Source organism: Spinacia oleracea, chromosome 4, assembly GCF_020520425.1.
Source record: "Spinacia oleracea cultivar Varoflay chromosome 4, BTI_SOV_V1, whole genome shotgun sequence".
NCBI classification, from domain to species: Eukaryota; Viridiplantae; Streptophyta; class Magnoliopsida; order Caryophyllales; family Amaranthaceae; genus Spinacia; species Spinacia oleracea.
Genome location: NC_079490.1, coordinates 93,154,842 through 93,169,286, shown reverse-complemented (window position 1 = coordinate 93,169,286; position 14,445 = coordinate 93,154,842). Strand labels below are relative to the sequence as shown.

The 14,445-nt window shown below is 35.4% G+C and overlaps 1 protein-coding gene and 1 long non-coding RNA gene across 3 annotated transcripts; both read left to right on the top strand.

Annotated features, from left to right (window-relative positions):
* The first annotated feature begins 3,042 nt into the window (after nucleotides 1-3,042).
* Nucleotides 3,043-12,456, top strand: LOC130460098 (protein DETOXIFICATION 45, chloroplastic-like). 2 transcript variants are annotated; one of them, XM_056827756.1, is made up of 5 exons: nucleotides 3,043-3,206; nucleotides 3,794-3,901; nucleotides 4,773-5,088; nucleotides 5,294-5,457; nucleotides 12,247-12,456. In XM_056827756.1, the coding sequence occupies exons 3-5, from the start codon at nucleotides 4,821-4,823 to the stop codon at nucleotides 12,355-12,357; spliced, it is 543 nt and encodes a 180-aa protein (XP_056683734.1). In that variant the 5' UTR covers nucleotides 3,043-3,206; nucleotides 3,794-3,901; nucleotides 4,773-4,820; the 3' UTR covers nucleotides 12,358-12,456. The 2 variants fall into 2 exon arrangements, with proteins under 2 accessions (XP_056683734.1, XP_056683735.1); XM_056827757.1 differs by lacking the exon at nucleotides 3,794-3,901.
* On the top strand, nucleotides 5,587-9,888 carry LOC130460099 (uncharacterized). Its single transcript, XR_008920016.1, has 7 exons — nucleotides 5,587-5,976; nucleotides 6,245-6,304; nucleotides 6,414-6,463; nucleotides 6,938-6,986; nucleotides 7,125-7,270; nucleotides 8,036-8,225; nucleotides 9,567-9,888. It is a non-coding gene; the product is annotated as an uncharacterized lncRNA (long non-coding RNA).
* Nucleotides 12,457-14,445: the final 1,989 nt, after the last annotated feature.

Here is a 14,445-nt window from a genome sequence, read left to right as displayed (position 1 = left end):
TGGGATTTTAGTGATTGTCGGATGCTTATTAGTGGATTGAAAGGGTTTTGTTGCTAGTATTTATGTTTGATCATCATTAAGACTTATTTCTATTCTCCTCAACCAAGGATCGAAATATGAAATTGAGTTGTATCCCTTTTGATTGTTAGACTAAAAGACCATGAATAGGGCTTTCAAGTCTAGGGGATTATCTTGTTTTCAAACTTTTGTTTTATTGCTTGAATTCATGTTTTCCACCATGAAAATAGGTTGTATTCCATGATCAAGTTATCCTTTCTAGCTCCATAGAGTAGTTAGGTGCCTTAGATGACTATCCACTAATCGTTTCCCCACCATTGCTTTTAATCCTCATGCTTCTAATCCGTTCATGATTAAATTGAGTGGTGTTGTGTAATACCCCGAAAAATTTAAACTTGATTTATTAAAATTAAAAATATTTATTAGCTTAATTTCGTTTTAAATAATTACGAATAATCAAATTTCGTTATTTTAAACGTTTTTACTAACGATAAATTTATAAAAGAAATTTTATTTTTCGTTAACGATATTTTTTATAAAGAATTATTTTAGCTAATCATTTCTATCTCTAGTAATTACCAAAAATAGCAATAAAATTTCCGAAATTTAGTCCAACTATGTGAAATTACAAAAATGCCCTTAGAAGTGACAAATTTCATTTCTCTTCTTCTCTTTGCTCTCCGCGTACAATGAAGAAGGGAAACCATTCCTTTCTTCTTATCTTCCTTAAATTAAGTCTTCACTCATAGCAAAGTCCAAATTGCTTCCTTCTTCTTCTTTTGCAAAATTCAACATTTCAGAATCTGAATTCGACATCAAAAATCAAAGAAACCAATTTCAAATTCACTCTCCTTCTCTTCTCTGATTCGAACCACCACCGTGACAACCACCGTCTGCCACCACCATTATCACCACAGTTCAACATCACCTCAACCACCCCAACAACACTCGACCACCAATGCACCCAACCATAATTTTTCCCCTTCTCCTGCTCTTCCTCCTCACGCACTCCCCTGCTCCCTCTTCCCTTTCCCTGTCGCACGACCACGCCGCAACCATCTCACTCCGGCCACCATTCCCAGGCTCCCTCACTGCCAAGCCACCTCTGTCACCTCCCAAAATCGACCGGAAAACACCCACTCCCCTGTTTCTCTCCCATGTTTTCGCCACTGTTTGTGCCTTCCCCCTCCCTTCCCTCGTGGTTCTGCCGCAGCGAATCACCTCCCACCGTCACCTCCGGCGCGGGTTCGTTTTGTGCCGCCCATCTTAGTCGTCCTCTCCTCCCCTTCGTGCTCCCCTGTTTCGCACTCCCTCTTCTCTTTGGTAGAATTCTAGGAAACCCAAACCCAAAGTGCCTGACCCTTATTACATGCTTTAATAAACCCAAAAAACAAGCTGGCCCAACTTTAGATCTTTGGGCTTTGGGTAAGACAAATATGAATTTCCAGATTTTCAATTAATCAATATTTATGTTTTAATGAACTTTTACGATATAATTATTTACTAATAATTTTTTTCAGGTTTAATTATCGATTTCACTAATATAAATTACTAGCTTTATTTATAAAAACCGGAATTAAATAATATTTTTAATAATATTTTCATTAAATTATGGAATCGAATTTTTATTAAAGTTCGTTATTTTTAAATTCATTACTTAGAAAATTTATTATTTATAAAATACCGATTTTAGAGTATTTATCGTTTTGATACTAATTCAATAATTTAATATTTTGAAAGTTGATACTGTCCATCAAACGGAAAGTATAAAACTACGGTTGAGGTAACATCTATTGCTAACACCCACAATCCTCTTATAAATAGTGTTTTATGCGATTATAAAATATGTTTATAATATGTTTTTTTATTGGATTGTGGGATATGAAATGTATTTATAAAGTGTGTTTTATGCATGATGATATTCAAATATGTTTATGAATGATTTTATAAGAATGTTAATTTATGAGTTATGAATAAGATACGAAACATGACAAATAAAATTTTAAAGGTTCTGGCAGTTAGTGGGGTTACTATTTCTAGGTCGTGCACGTACCATCGAACCGCGGGACACCCAACGAGGGAGAGTTCTCCTTGAGGGTTACTGAAGGAAATAATGCCCTTGGTTCAAGTTTGCATTTAATGAATTTAATGCTAACTCTAATAAATGCGGTTTAGTATTAATTAAGCAAGTTAATTATTTAGTGAGATCAAGTGATCTGAACGCCTGGCTAGAGGCCGCTTCAGTTCAAGTGATCTGAACGCCTAACAACTTACTCTTGACTGAACCCGTAGGGTCACACAAATAGTACGTTAACAGATCAAGTATTTAGTTGAATATTATAATCAATAGATACTGTAATTATGGATATTCAGAAATGACGGATGTTGGTTTCAGTGGAAGCTAAACAAACTGTCAAAAAAGAAAGAAAGAATATTTTTCAGAAATTAAGATATTACCGGAAACGGAAATATGGTTCATAACGGAAATATAAATGTTATCGAAGTCGAAGATATTGCCGGAAACGGAAATATGGTTTGTATCACTAGTAGAAAAAACCCCTGTTGCAACCCCCTTGTTGCAGCGTACATGTGTTAATACGCTTCAACAACCAGTCGGTCAACGCGGGTCAAACCCTTTAAAGGGTTATTGCAGCGTACAATTTAATTGTTCCCTGCAAAAAAGTTTGTTGCAGCGTACATTTTAAAAGCCCGCTGCAATAGCTCGTTTTTGTTGCAGCGTACTTGTTAAAGCCCCCTGCAATAACCCGGGTAAAAAAAATTTCGCTGCAATATTCGTTGAAACTAATTCAAAACAAATTAAGCATCTCTCACTCTCAACTCCCTTCTTCTCCCTTAACTTTCCCTGCGTCATCCCCTCAAAAAAAAACCCTTTCTCTTCGTCGGTGGTTCTAGCCTCCTCGCCAGAGGCCACCTATTAGCTTGCTGGGCCGTTTTGATTCTGCCTATCATTCTGCCTTTTGATTTCGATTCCAATTTCACAACTAGGTTTTGGTATCGTAGATGTCGAGTTGCAATTTCTAATCAATTGGAATTGCGGAACTTGATTTTGGTGGATTCATACATTTAATTTTTTTTGTTTGTTTGAGTCCTATTCTTGATGTGCGGAAAAGGAAGGCGGTTCGATTGAGCAAAGATGTCGACTCCAAACGTCGCCAAATTAACAATGGGTAAAATTTTCTCTTAAGCACCTTAATTTATGCACAATTTCAGTTTTCTTTGTTGTTGTTGTTGTTGCTGCGAATTTGAACATCATTAACTGGGTTTTTCCATTAAGTAATGATAAAGTGTGAGCTACTGTATAATTGAGTTGGTTATGCTTGTGAATTTGTTTGTTTTGATTGAATTTAAAGCCTTTTATGTGGGGGGGATTGGCAAAGGAACCATGGGTCAGCTTTTAATTGGGGATTCAGTTCATAGATTCGATTGTATGGTTTGGTTAATAGAGGATCTCATTTTCATGTGTTATTTTTCCTATGCTAAGAAACTCCTGAGCAAAGATAATTACATGTTGCAACCAGTTACTGTGTAGAAAAGCAAGGAATTCTGGAAATCAAATATATACAAAATTTTTGTAATTGGTTCCATTAGATAGTTGGATTTCATTGTTCTGCATTCTAATGCCAATCTTTTCCTCCATTTATGTGATATTTTTGTTTATTTGGTAGTCTGTGTATCATGAATGTAATCATTGTTTATTATAAGACGACTAGTAATTTGATTTCTTCCACAAGTATATTTGGTGTGGTCTTATTAGATGTGGGATTGGATAATGAAACATGAGCCGGTGGTTTCAAGAAAGAAAGTTGCTCGCGTCCTATTTTCCGTCAACCTCTTCGCCGCGGCTACCTGTCCCCTCTTTTAGGTTTGCTCGATTCGTTTACCTGATTTTTGTTTTAAGAATTAGGGTTTTTCAATTCGTTTTTAGGTTTCTTTGCGTTTGTTCAATTCTTTTTTAGGGTTTGTTCAATTCGTTTCTTCAATTCATTTTTTCAATTCGTTTTTAGGGTTCAATTCGTTTGTTCAATTCGTTTTTAGGGTTTGTTCAATTTGTTTTTACGGTTTGTTTAATTTGTTTGTTCAATTCGTTTGTCCAGTCACTATAGCTAGGCCTAACATGGTAGGAGTATGTGAGAGACACTGACAAAATAAATCAATGTAACAATGCAACTATTTTCTATGCGCATCCTCTGCTAGATTTTCCTGTATATAGACTTAGTGAGGTAGTGTACAGTTGTTGTCACTGACTCATTGGTTTGGCTTAACTTCCCTTGCTTTATTCCAAATCATGTTTTGATGACGAGTTCTGGTCTTCCCGTTATGATTATATTTTGGCCTTCATCTCTGTTCCACATTACAAGCTTTTTGCTTAAAAGACATCCTAATTTGAAAGTGTAACAATTTTTTTCATGAAAGTACTATTCTTAGAGGTCGTACCCAGTTATTCTCATAAAGTTGTGAGATCTCGGTAGAGTCCAAGAAGTCAATGATCTCTTTGCAGCTACCATTTTTCCATATGATATGTAAGGTCGGTTATTAGTTTGTTGTAGTGTAGATTCCGGGTGATAATCATTCTGGCTTGTGAGTATAATTTTTAGGTCAGCATAGCTTCTTCATCCCTGAAAATAAATGATTCGTGATAGCCTCAATCTCAAAATAGTATAATCCCCCCCCCCATTTGTATATATGTTTTAAGTTTTTAACAGAAGATTGATTAGTTAATTCGGCTTTGGTAGGCTGTCGTTCATAGAGCTAAGAACTCAAAATATTCAGCTGATGAGGATATGGAGGAGACAGATGTTAAAGATCCAAATTTAAAGCAATCTCTGGAGTCTGCTACTTCTCAGATTAGCCAGCTAGCTCTTTCTAATAGTCCTACTGGTAAATCTTCACTGAATTCTATTGTGGGATCAGATACGGCCAATGCAGGTGTAGATATTGACTTTTTGACTTTTTATGTCTGTACATTGATGATTTGGTTTCTTAGCAAGAGAGTAATATTATTACCTCCAAAATTTGGAGATCTGAAGTTTGGGGTCTATTTAAAATCTGGTGAGTGTCAGAGAAATGTTTATGGTTATTTTCTGTTTTTGATTCTTTATCCAACACATTGATTTTAATAACCTTCTACTTAATAATCACCATTACAAACTTCTTAAATTAGTCTGCTTAAGTGGCCATTGTTTGTACCTACTTAAAGTGTTACTCGTACATGTTTGGATTGCCGTCTGTTTCCTTATGTTTACCTTTTTTCCAGGTGGATTTCTGATTGGAAGAACTGTGGCTGTTTTGATAACTATGACGATTGGGACCTCGATGGCTGCTCGTCAAGGTCCTCTAGCTATGGCTGCTCATCAAATCTGTATGCAAGTGTGGTTGGCTGTCTCTCTTTTAACTGATGGATTGGCCGCATCTGGTCAGGTATGAGCTTTCATCTAACTAGGAGGTTCGATATCCAGGCTATAGGTTTTTCAGGCATCTAGACTACCTCTATTCTACAGTGCTTGTCCATTATGATTTATGATTATCACAAAAGTTGAACACTAGTAGAAAAATATTAATTTGCTGCTATGACTTAGCGGCGTTAATTTGAAAACGCCTATAATTAAATGATAAAAGATTCATTGGCGGCGTTAGTTGTAACTATAACGCCTCGAATCAATGCTAATAATTAGTTAGCGGCGTCATTTTGTTTAACGCCGCAGTGTTATGTCCTCGACAAAATATCACCCACGCTTAATTCTTTCTTTGGGTTCTCGTCGGTAGACAAAAGCTCCTCCTTCTTCCTTCAAACTAGGTCCGACTCTGACCTCCATTTTCTTCACCATCAAATCTCGCCGGGTTCACCATCAAATCTCGCCGGGAAAAGTGAAGCTTAAGATTCATATCCACCGTCATTAGCCTTCGAACTCATCTCCACCACCGCCGTTCTTACTTAAGGTAAATGATGCTTTCACTCACCCTTCCTCCTCCTCTTTGCTGGTTTTCCTTTCAATTACCCTCTTTGCTGGTTTTCCTTTCAATTACCCTTTCAATTTACATGAATTATCGAATTATTTTTCTCTTGCTCTCTCCTCTCCTCTCTCCCGCTGAAGCATAAAACCCTAATTATCAATTTTAATTTTTCGCATAAAGAAACCTTCAAAAAATTTCGAATTTGAGGTTAGGTAATTTCGTATATCTAATTTCGTCTGCAAATTTGATATAGTTTAGGTGCTTCCAAGAAAGAGGAGCGCAAATTTGAGAAAAACACGAGTTTTGTTTTCCAGTAAGACATCTTTTTTACTTTGCTAAAATTCTACTTAATTTTGTGGGTTTTACTTTAATTGTTGAATTGTTTATTTATATTTTCTGGGTTTGGTTTGAAATGAGTGCAGAAATCATGGAGGCTGTTGCAACCTCAAGTGCTAAGAATATAATTCACAAGGTGAATTTTAAATTAAACTTCTTGATGTGCTGTCTTCTGAAGAAACACGGAGGCTGTTGCAACCTCATATTCATTATGCAAGATATGTTTTGATATTTTTAGTCCCCTTTTAAGAACAATGTTGTTGCCTGAAATTAAATTCGTGTCATGCTAGGTTAGTCTAGGGTTGAATTAGATTCGTTTTATGCTAGGTAGTGTGTCCACATGGACTGAATTCGTTCTTGGGTTACATTTGGGTTTTCATATGCTGTCATGCTAGGTAGTGTGCCCACGTGGTTTGCTTAGGTTGTTCTCTGATCTGCTATTTAGCTAAGTTTTGATCTGCTTAATAGTTGTTGTGGTTGATCTGCTTGCTGCTGTTGCTTGCTGTTGTTGCTTTCTGTTTTGCTGAAATTCTACTTAATGGTTTGGATTTTACTGTAATTGTTGAATTGAATATTTATATTTTCTTGTTTTGTTTTGGGATGAGTGCAGAATCAGGGAGACCATTGCAACCTTAAATGCTAAGAAGACAACTCAGAAGGTAAATTCTCGTTCCGTTAATTTCTTATACACAAACTTGCAACGTGCATCTGAATATTTCGACTTCTTTTTTACAAGGTTTTTTTTTACTTATTAATGTCACATTTGGTCACTTGGGATTTGATTATTTCTTTTCCAGAAGAGAAAGAGTGCAATAAGACGAAAAAAGAAAGTGAAGGGATATGACCTATCCCACCCAAATGAGTTCTTGCCTGAGCTGAAAGAAGAACAACAACTTGCTCTTCCACCTAACGAAGTGAACTGCGAATCCAGACAAAACCTATTGTAAGGGCTACTTTGAAATTTTCATATTTCATCTTCATCTTTTTAATTTTAATTGATAAACTTGATTGGTTGATGTTTCAAATGTGGGGTTTTGACACTAAACTGAAGTACTGAACTTAACTTAACTGTTGCTTGATAGATGCTTACTGTTGGAAGATTTTGTTTGTTGTTGTTGATGATGTTGTTGACCTTGATCTCAATTCTTAGTGTTGCTAGTTATGTTGTTCATCTTGAATTTCGCACTAAATGCAGCAATGCTTTTGTAGAAAATTTAGGCATGAACATTTTCTGAGAACATCATTTTGTCAGAAACCTTTTAATAATGACAATGCGGTAGTAAGAAATACAAATAATCAATCATGTTGATCTGCAAATTGTGTTACCTAAACCGTTCGAAGCATGCATTTCCGATGCATTAGTGCTGGCTTAATGAGTTAGATCTGATAAACTAGGGGCAGCCGTTTGGCTGTTTGCCTAGTTGTTGGTGCTTTTCAATTCCTTGCAATTCCTAAATGCTGATTGACCATCCCTTCCCTGGTAAAGCTATTGCATTGACTTGTGAAGGTCTAAGGGCAACTGCCCTTTTCTAAGCTTCTTTCTCTACTTCTGTATCAGTTCATGCCCTTATTTGCTTCTCATTCATCTGTTTTGATATATATTTGAACATAATGTTATTTATATGTAGGAAAATATGGGTTAGTTGATGATTAAGTTTTATGTAATGTAATGTATAAACATTAAACAGCCTTGGGTATGATTGTGCAGGAACTTGGGATTTTGGTCATGATGGTTCTGCTAATGGTTTAAATCGGAGAAGTGGAGACCGTTTGGATAGTTCCATGCCACGAAACTTTCGACCTATCCTACTTCCAAAGACCATCAAGAAGCAAGAGGAGACTATCTGCAGGGGGCATAAAAATTTCGAGTTGATGCTCAACTTGCAGCTAGGAATAAGGTAGTTTATTACAGAATTTGCCCTTTTCTAAGCATCTTTCTCTACTTCTGTATCAGTTCATGCCCTTGTTTGCTTCTCAGTCATCTGTTTTGATATATATTTGAACATAATGTATTTATATGTAGGAAAATATGGGTTAGTTGATGATTAAGTTGTATGTAATGTAATGTATAAACATTAAACAGCCTTGGGTATGATTGTGCAGACATTCTGTAGGAAGACCAGGGCCACCAGTAAAGCGTGACTTGAAGTCTTCGGCTTTTGATCCCAAACGAGCCTTAAATGCGCATAACTTGACAAAAGTAGAGATAATGAGTCTTATCATCCTAATATTAAGTATATTAAACATTTAAATTATTTAGGATACTTATTTAGCTTCATTAGTTGAGAGTTGGGAGCGAAAATAACCATTATAGTCAAAATATGTCCTATAACGATCAAACGAGCCTTAAATGTGCATAACTTGACAAAAGTAGATGAGAATGAGTCTTATCATCCTAGTATTAAGTATATTAAACATTTAAATTGTTTTGAATTGTTTAGGATACCTATTTAGCTTCATTAGTTGAGAGTTAACCCTTATAGTCAAAATATGTCATATAACGAACAAACGAGCCTTAAATGTGCATAACTTGGAAAAAGTAGATGACAATGAGTCTTAGAAACCTAATACTAAGTATATGAAAGATGTAAAGGGTTAAGAATACCTATTTAGCTTCATTAGTCGAGAGTTGGGAGCGAAAACAACCATTATAGTCAAAATATGTCCTCTAACGATCAAGTGAGCCTTAAATGTGCATAATTTGACAAAAGTAGATGAGAATGAGTCTTAGAAACCTAATACTAAGTATATTAAACATGTAAGGATTTAGAATACCTATTTAGCTTCATTAGTTGAGAGTTGGGAGCGAAAACAACCATTAAAGTTAAATATGTCCTATAACGATCAAACGAGCCTTAAATGTTCATAACTAGACAAAAGTAGATGAGAATGAGTCTTATCATCATAATATTAAGTATATTAAACATTTACATTGTTTAGAAAACCTATTTAGCTTCATTAGTTGAAAGTTGAGCGAAGATAACCCTTATAGTCAAAATATGTCATATAACGAACAAACGAGCCTTAAATGTGCATAACTTGACCAAAGTAGATGGGAATGAGTCTTAGAAACCTAATACTAAATATATTGAACATGTAAAGGGTTTAGAATACCTATTTAGCTTCATTAGTTCAGAGTTGGGAGCGAAAACAACCAACACTTGTTATTTTCTATTTTGCTAGTTGTTTTTAGATCTAACCGAAGATAACTTATTTTATGATATATACTATTTTTTTAGGTTTGCCCGTCACTAAGTGGAGATCCTTTCACCGATGAGCAAATTGCTGAAATACGAGACACATGGGCATCATACTTCACCGAACATTTTGTGTAGATAATTAACACTTCATCGATCTCTTTTTGTGGATGTTTCCTGCTATTGAAATCATATACAATTGCCTTATTATATTTTTGGTGTGAATTTGTAACGTACGAAGTGTAAAAGATATAGTTATGATCAACTTGAAACCATTTAGTTGGATTATTTTTGTAAACATATGATGGTGGTATTATATGTAAAAATCAAAGTTTCTTGGAAGTTATTGGTTGTTGACGATACTTTTGGACATTGTATAAATGTGGCGTGAGTACAGGTTCTACTTTTTTGGGTTTGTTGAATACAGAAAAGAAATTATTTATAAAAAAAAGAATTACACATTATTGGCGGCGTTTATTCTCCCGCAATTTTACAATGTTTGAGGCGTTTAGGTAGAAAACGCCGCCTAACAATACTATTAATTTGAGGCGTTTTTCTGCCTATACGCCGCAAATGAATTATTCATTTGAGGCGTTTTTTAACGCCGCAAATCAATCCTATTCATTTGCTGCCACTCTATTTGCTGCTACGCCAAAAACGCCGCAAATGAATATAAAAGTGACGCCTCAAATGAATGTTTTTCTACTAGTGGAAGATTGTGAATAATGTGTGGGTTTTAACCAAATAGGAAAAGCTTCTTGGATTAATAAGCAATTGTTGTTGTCCAAAGATCCTGATTTGTGAACAATAAACCAAATAGGAAAAGCTACATATTTTCTCAGAGTATTACACTTATTACATGTTTAATATGAATAGTTTTAACTTTCTAACACTCATTCCAATCTACTTATGCAAATTTAAGGCTTGTTTGGTCGTTATAGGTCATATTAGGCTAAAATGAGGCTTTTTTGCTCCCAAATATGAAATAAAGAACCTTAGGACTCATTTTAAACATATTAAATGTTTTATATGATTAGTTTTAACTTTACAAGACTTAATCCAATCTATTTATGCACATTCATGACTTCTTTGGCCGTTATAGGTCATATTTAGGCTAAAATGACATTTTCGCTCCCAACTTTGATCTAACGAACTTAAAAACTAATTTCAAACTTATTACATGATTCATATGATTATTTTTAACTTTTCAAGACTCAATCCTATCTATTATGCACATTTGAGACTTGGTTGGTCGTTATAGGTCCCAACTATGAACCAAAGAACCTAAGGACTCATTTTAAACTTACTAAATGTTTTATATGCTTATTTTTAACTTTCTAGGACTCATTCCAATCCATTTATGCACATTTAAGGCTCATTGTGTCGTTTTAGGTCATATTTAGGCTAAAATGACATTTTCGCTCCCAACTTTGAACTTAAGAACCTAAGGACTCATTTTTAAATTATTATATGATTAATAAGCTTAGTTTTGAGTTTCTAGGACTTATTCTAATCTACTTATACCCATTTAATGCTTGTTTGATCGTTCTAGGTCATATCTAGGCTAAAATAAGGCATTTTCGCTCCCAACTTTAAAATAAAGAACCTAAGGACTCATTTAAAACTTATTACATGTTTAATATGCATAATTTTAACGATCTAAGACTCGTTCCAATCTATTTATGCACCTATAGGCTCATTGGGTCCTTATAGGTCATATTTAGGCTAAAATGAGCATTTTCTCTCCCAAATTTGAAATAAAGAACCTAAGGACTCATTTTAAACCTTTTAAATGATTAATATACTTAGCTTTAAGTTTCCAAGACTCGTTCCAATCTATTTATGCACATTTAAGGTTCATTGGGTCGTTATAGGTCTTATTTAGGCTGGATTGACATTTTCGCTCCCAACTTTGAACTAAAGAACCTAATGACTCATTTTAAACTTTTTACATGTTTAATATGCATAGTTTTAACTTTCTAAGACTCATTCGAATCTATTAATGCACATTTAAGGCTCATTGGTTCGTTATAGGTCATATTTAGGCTAAAATGATATTTTCGCTCCCAAATTTGAACTCAAGAACCTAAGGACTTATTTTAAACTTTGTACATGATTAATATGCTTAGTTTGAAGTTTCCAAGACTTATTCCAATCTATTTATGCACATTTAAGGTTTTTTTGGTCGTTATTGGCCATATTTAGGCTAAAATGAGCATTTTCTCTCCCAAATTTGAAATAAAGAACCTAAGGACTCATTTTAAACCTTTTAAATGATTAATATACTTAGCTTTAAGTTTCCAAGACTCGTTCCAATCTATTTATGCACATTTAAGGTTCATTGGGTCGTTATAGGTCTTATTTAGGCTGGATTGACATTTTCGCTCCCAACTTTGAACTAAAGAACCTAATGACTCATTTTAAACTTTTTACATGTTTAATATGCATAGTTTTAACTTTATAAGACTCATTCCAATCTATTTACGCACATTTAAGGCTCATTGGGTCGTTATAGGTTTTATTTAGGCTAAAATGACATTTTCGCTCCCAAATTTGAGCTACATAACCTAAGAATTCATTTTATACCTTTTACATGATTAATATGCTTAGCTTTAAGTTTCCAAGACTATTAGGACATTGTTATTAGTTGCTTGAATGTTAAAGTGTGATATTTAATTTGAATTTAATCTAATGCTTAGTTGAAATTTCTGTTTTTGTAAAGGTCTACACTCCGAGGAATGCGCCTATACTAGTGAGGAAATTGATGTGGTTCGTGAGCAACGGGCTAAGTGTTTTACCCGCAAGTATTTACTATTGGCTTGAGCGCGCTTGATCGAGGTGGTTTAGTTGTTATAGAACAATCGTTTCCATTAAAATGTATGCGTACATTGAAATTGGAACGTATATTTGAATGTAGTACGTGCACTTTGGTTTTGGGATATATATATATGTATACAAAACACCAGTTATTATTTTTTATATTTGTTCTACAGTTTGCGATATTTTATTTATTGTTGTTGACAGGTTCCTATATTTGGTGCAAGACACCCTAGCTATAGATAAATAAAACTAAAATTTTCCCGCCAAAAGCACAGCTTTGTTGCAGGGGGCATATACTTGTTCGCTGCAACAAGTGTGTAAAATTAGGCAAAAATCAAGACTTGTTGCAGCGTACAAAATGATGTACGCTGCAACAGACTGGTTTGTTGCAGCGGGCTTTTATTTGTACGCTGCAACAGAATTTTACACACTTGTTGCAGCGTACATGCAAATGTACGCTGCAAAAAAGTACTTTTCGCAGCGTACATTGTACGCTGCAACAAGTCAATACTTGTTGCAGGCCCCCCAGTTGCAGCATACGATGTACGCTGCAACAGGGGTCTAAAAGCCCGCTGCAACAAGGGTTTTTTCTACTAGTGTATCGAAAATATTAATCGGAATTAGAAATATTGTCGGCATCGGAAATATTACTGGAAACGGTTAGATTATCGGAATCGAAAATATTATCGAAATCGGAAATATTATCCGAATCGGAAATATTATCAGAATCGGAAATATTATCGGAAACGTAAATATAGTTCGACTCGGAAATAAATTCTGGAATCAGAAAAACGAGTCGGAAGCACGAAACGAGCGACATACCGTTGGGCCGTGGCACAGTGCGCCATCCACAAGGGCCAGCGTTGCTAGCCAGCGACCATGGGCCAAAGCACAGCGCGCCAAGCCACGAGGCCAACGCTGCTGGCCAGCGATAATGGAGTTTCTCTCTCTAGAAAACTAAGCTTGAAGAGCAAACTTTCTAAAACTTCTTAAAATTCTATGTCTGAAATTAATTGTTAATAATAAAAATGAAAATTCTATTTATACAACCCCCTAAGAAAATAGAAATTTAAACTCGAAAAGCCAGCCTGCGCAGCGCTGCGATCGCGGAGACCCAGGTGCGATCGTTCTCAGCGACGATTCTCTTCTTCGCATGGTGCGAACGGGCTCCAAATCCGTGTGATCGCACGGTCTTGAGTTAGCCAAAATATCCAAAATTCTTCATGTGCTCGCACGGAAATTTTGTGCGAGCACACAAAAAATCAGTGCGAGCGGGCTAAAACCTGGTGCGATCGCACGAAATTCTGAGAAGTTCCTGCATCGTTTTTGCGATTTCGTGCGACCACACACCTCTGGAACTCGATCGCACGACCAGATTGACTTTAAGGCCAAGTCTGCTGACCCGTGCGATCGCACGGGCCTGATTCGAGCATATTTCCACTCTTTTCCCATCATTCTCCAACATTTTTCCTGAAAAGTGCAAAGATGGTATAAGGGCATAAAAATGTAACAAAAGTTATACAAAACTACCAAAAAGCATAATAAAATTCTATAAAATCCTAACCTTAGAGAGACATAAATGCCGCTCATCAAACTCCCCCAAGTTAGGCGTTTGCTAGTCTCTAGCAAACTAAGCACGAAATAGGGAAGAATGAGCATATTATTCAGATTCTAAAAACTAAAAAAACAAGAACTACAAGAATATACAACCTAACTCAATTTCTTAGAAATCACGGTTGCATTTAAGCGCATGCAACAAGCTCTTTAAACCCCACAATCGCTCATGAGGGAGAGTGGGATCTCGCAAGGGTTTCCAAAGAGAACCACCCATAACTCTTCCAAAAACACAATCAAGGAAAGACCTAAAATGAAAAACAAACCAAGAAAAAGGAAAAAAAGAAAAAGAAAGAAAATAAAAAGAAAGAAAGAAAAAGAAAATAGAAAAGGAAGAAAAATGAAACTACAAAACTCAAGATAAGGGCCTTTATTATGGAACAAGTATGAGAGAATGCTAATATTACTAGCCAAATAAACGAATTCACGCTAACCAATGTCCTAAATCGAGTGAAAGATTCAAATGCCAAGCAAAGAGAACTAAGGG

Bases quoted from the DNA above. Each gene is read 5' to 3' on its own strand.
- LOC130460098 (XM_056827757.1), top strand. From the start codon at position 4,821: ATGGAGGAGACAGATGTTAAAGATCCAAATTTAAAGCAATCTCTGGAG. The intron at 5,089-5,293 runs GTGAGTGTCAGA...CCTTTTTTCCAG, and splicing joins TGGGGTCTATTTAAAATCTG to GTGGATTTCTGATTGGAAGA. The intron at 5,458-12,246 runs GTATGAGCTTTC...GTTTTTGTAAAG, and splicing joins GATTGGCCGCATCTGGTCAG to GTCTACACTCCGAGGAATGC.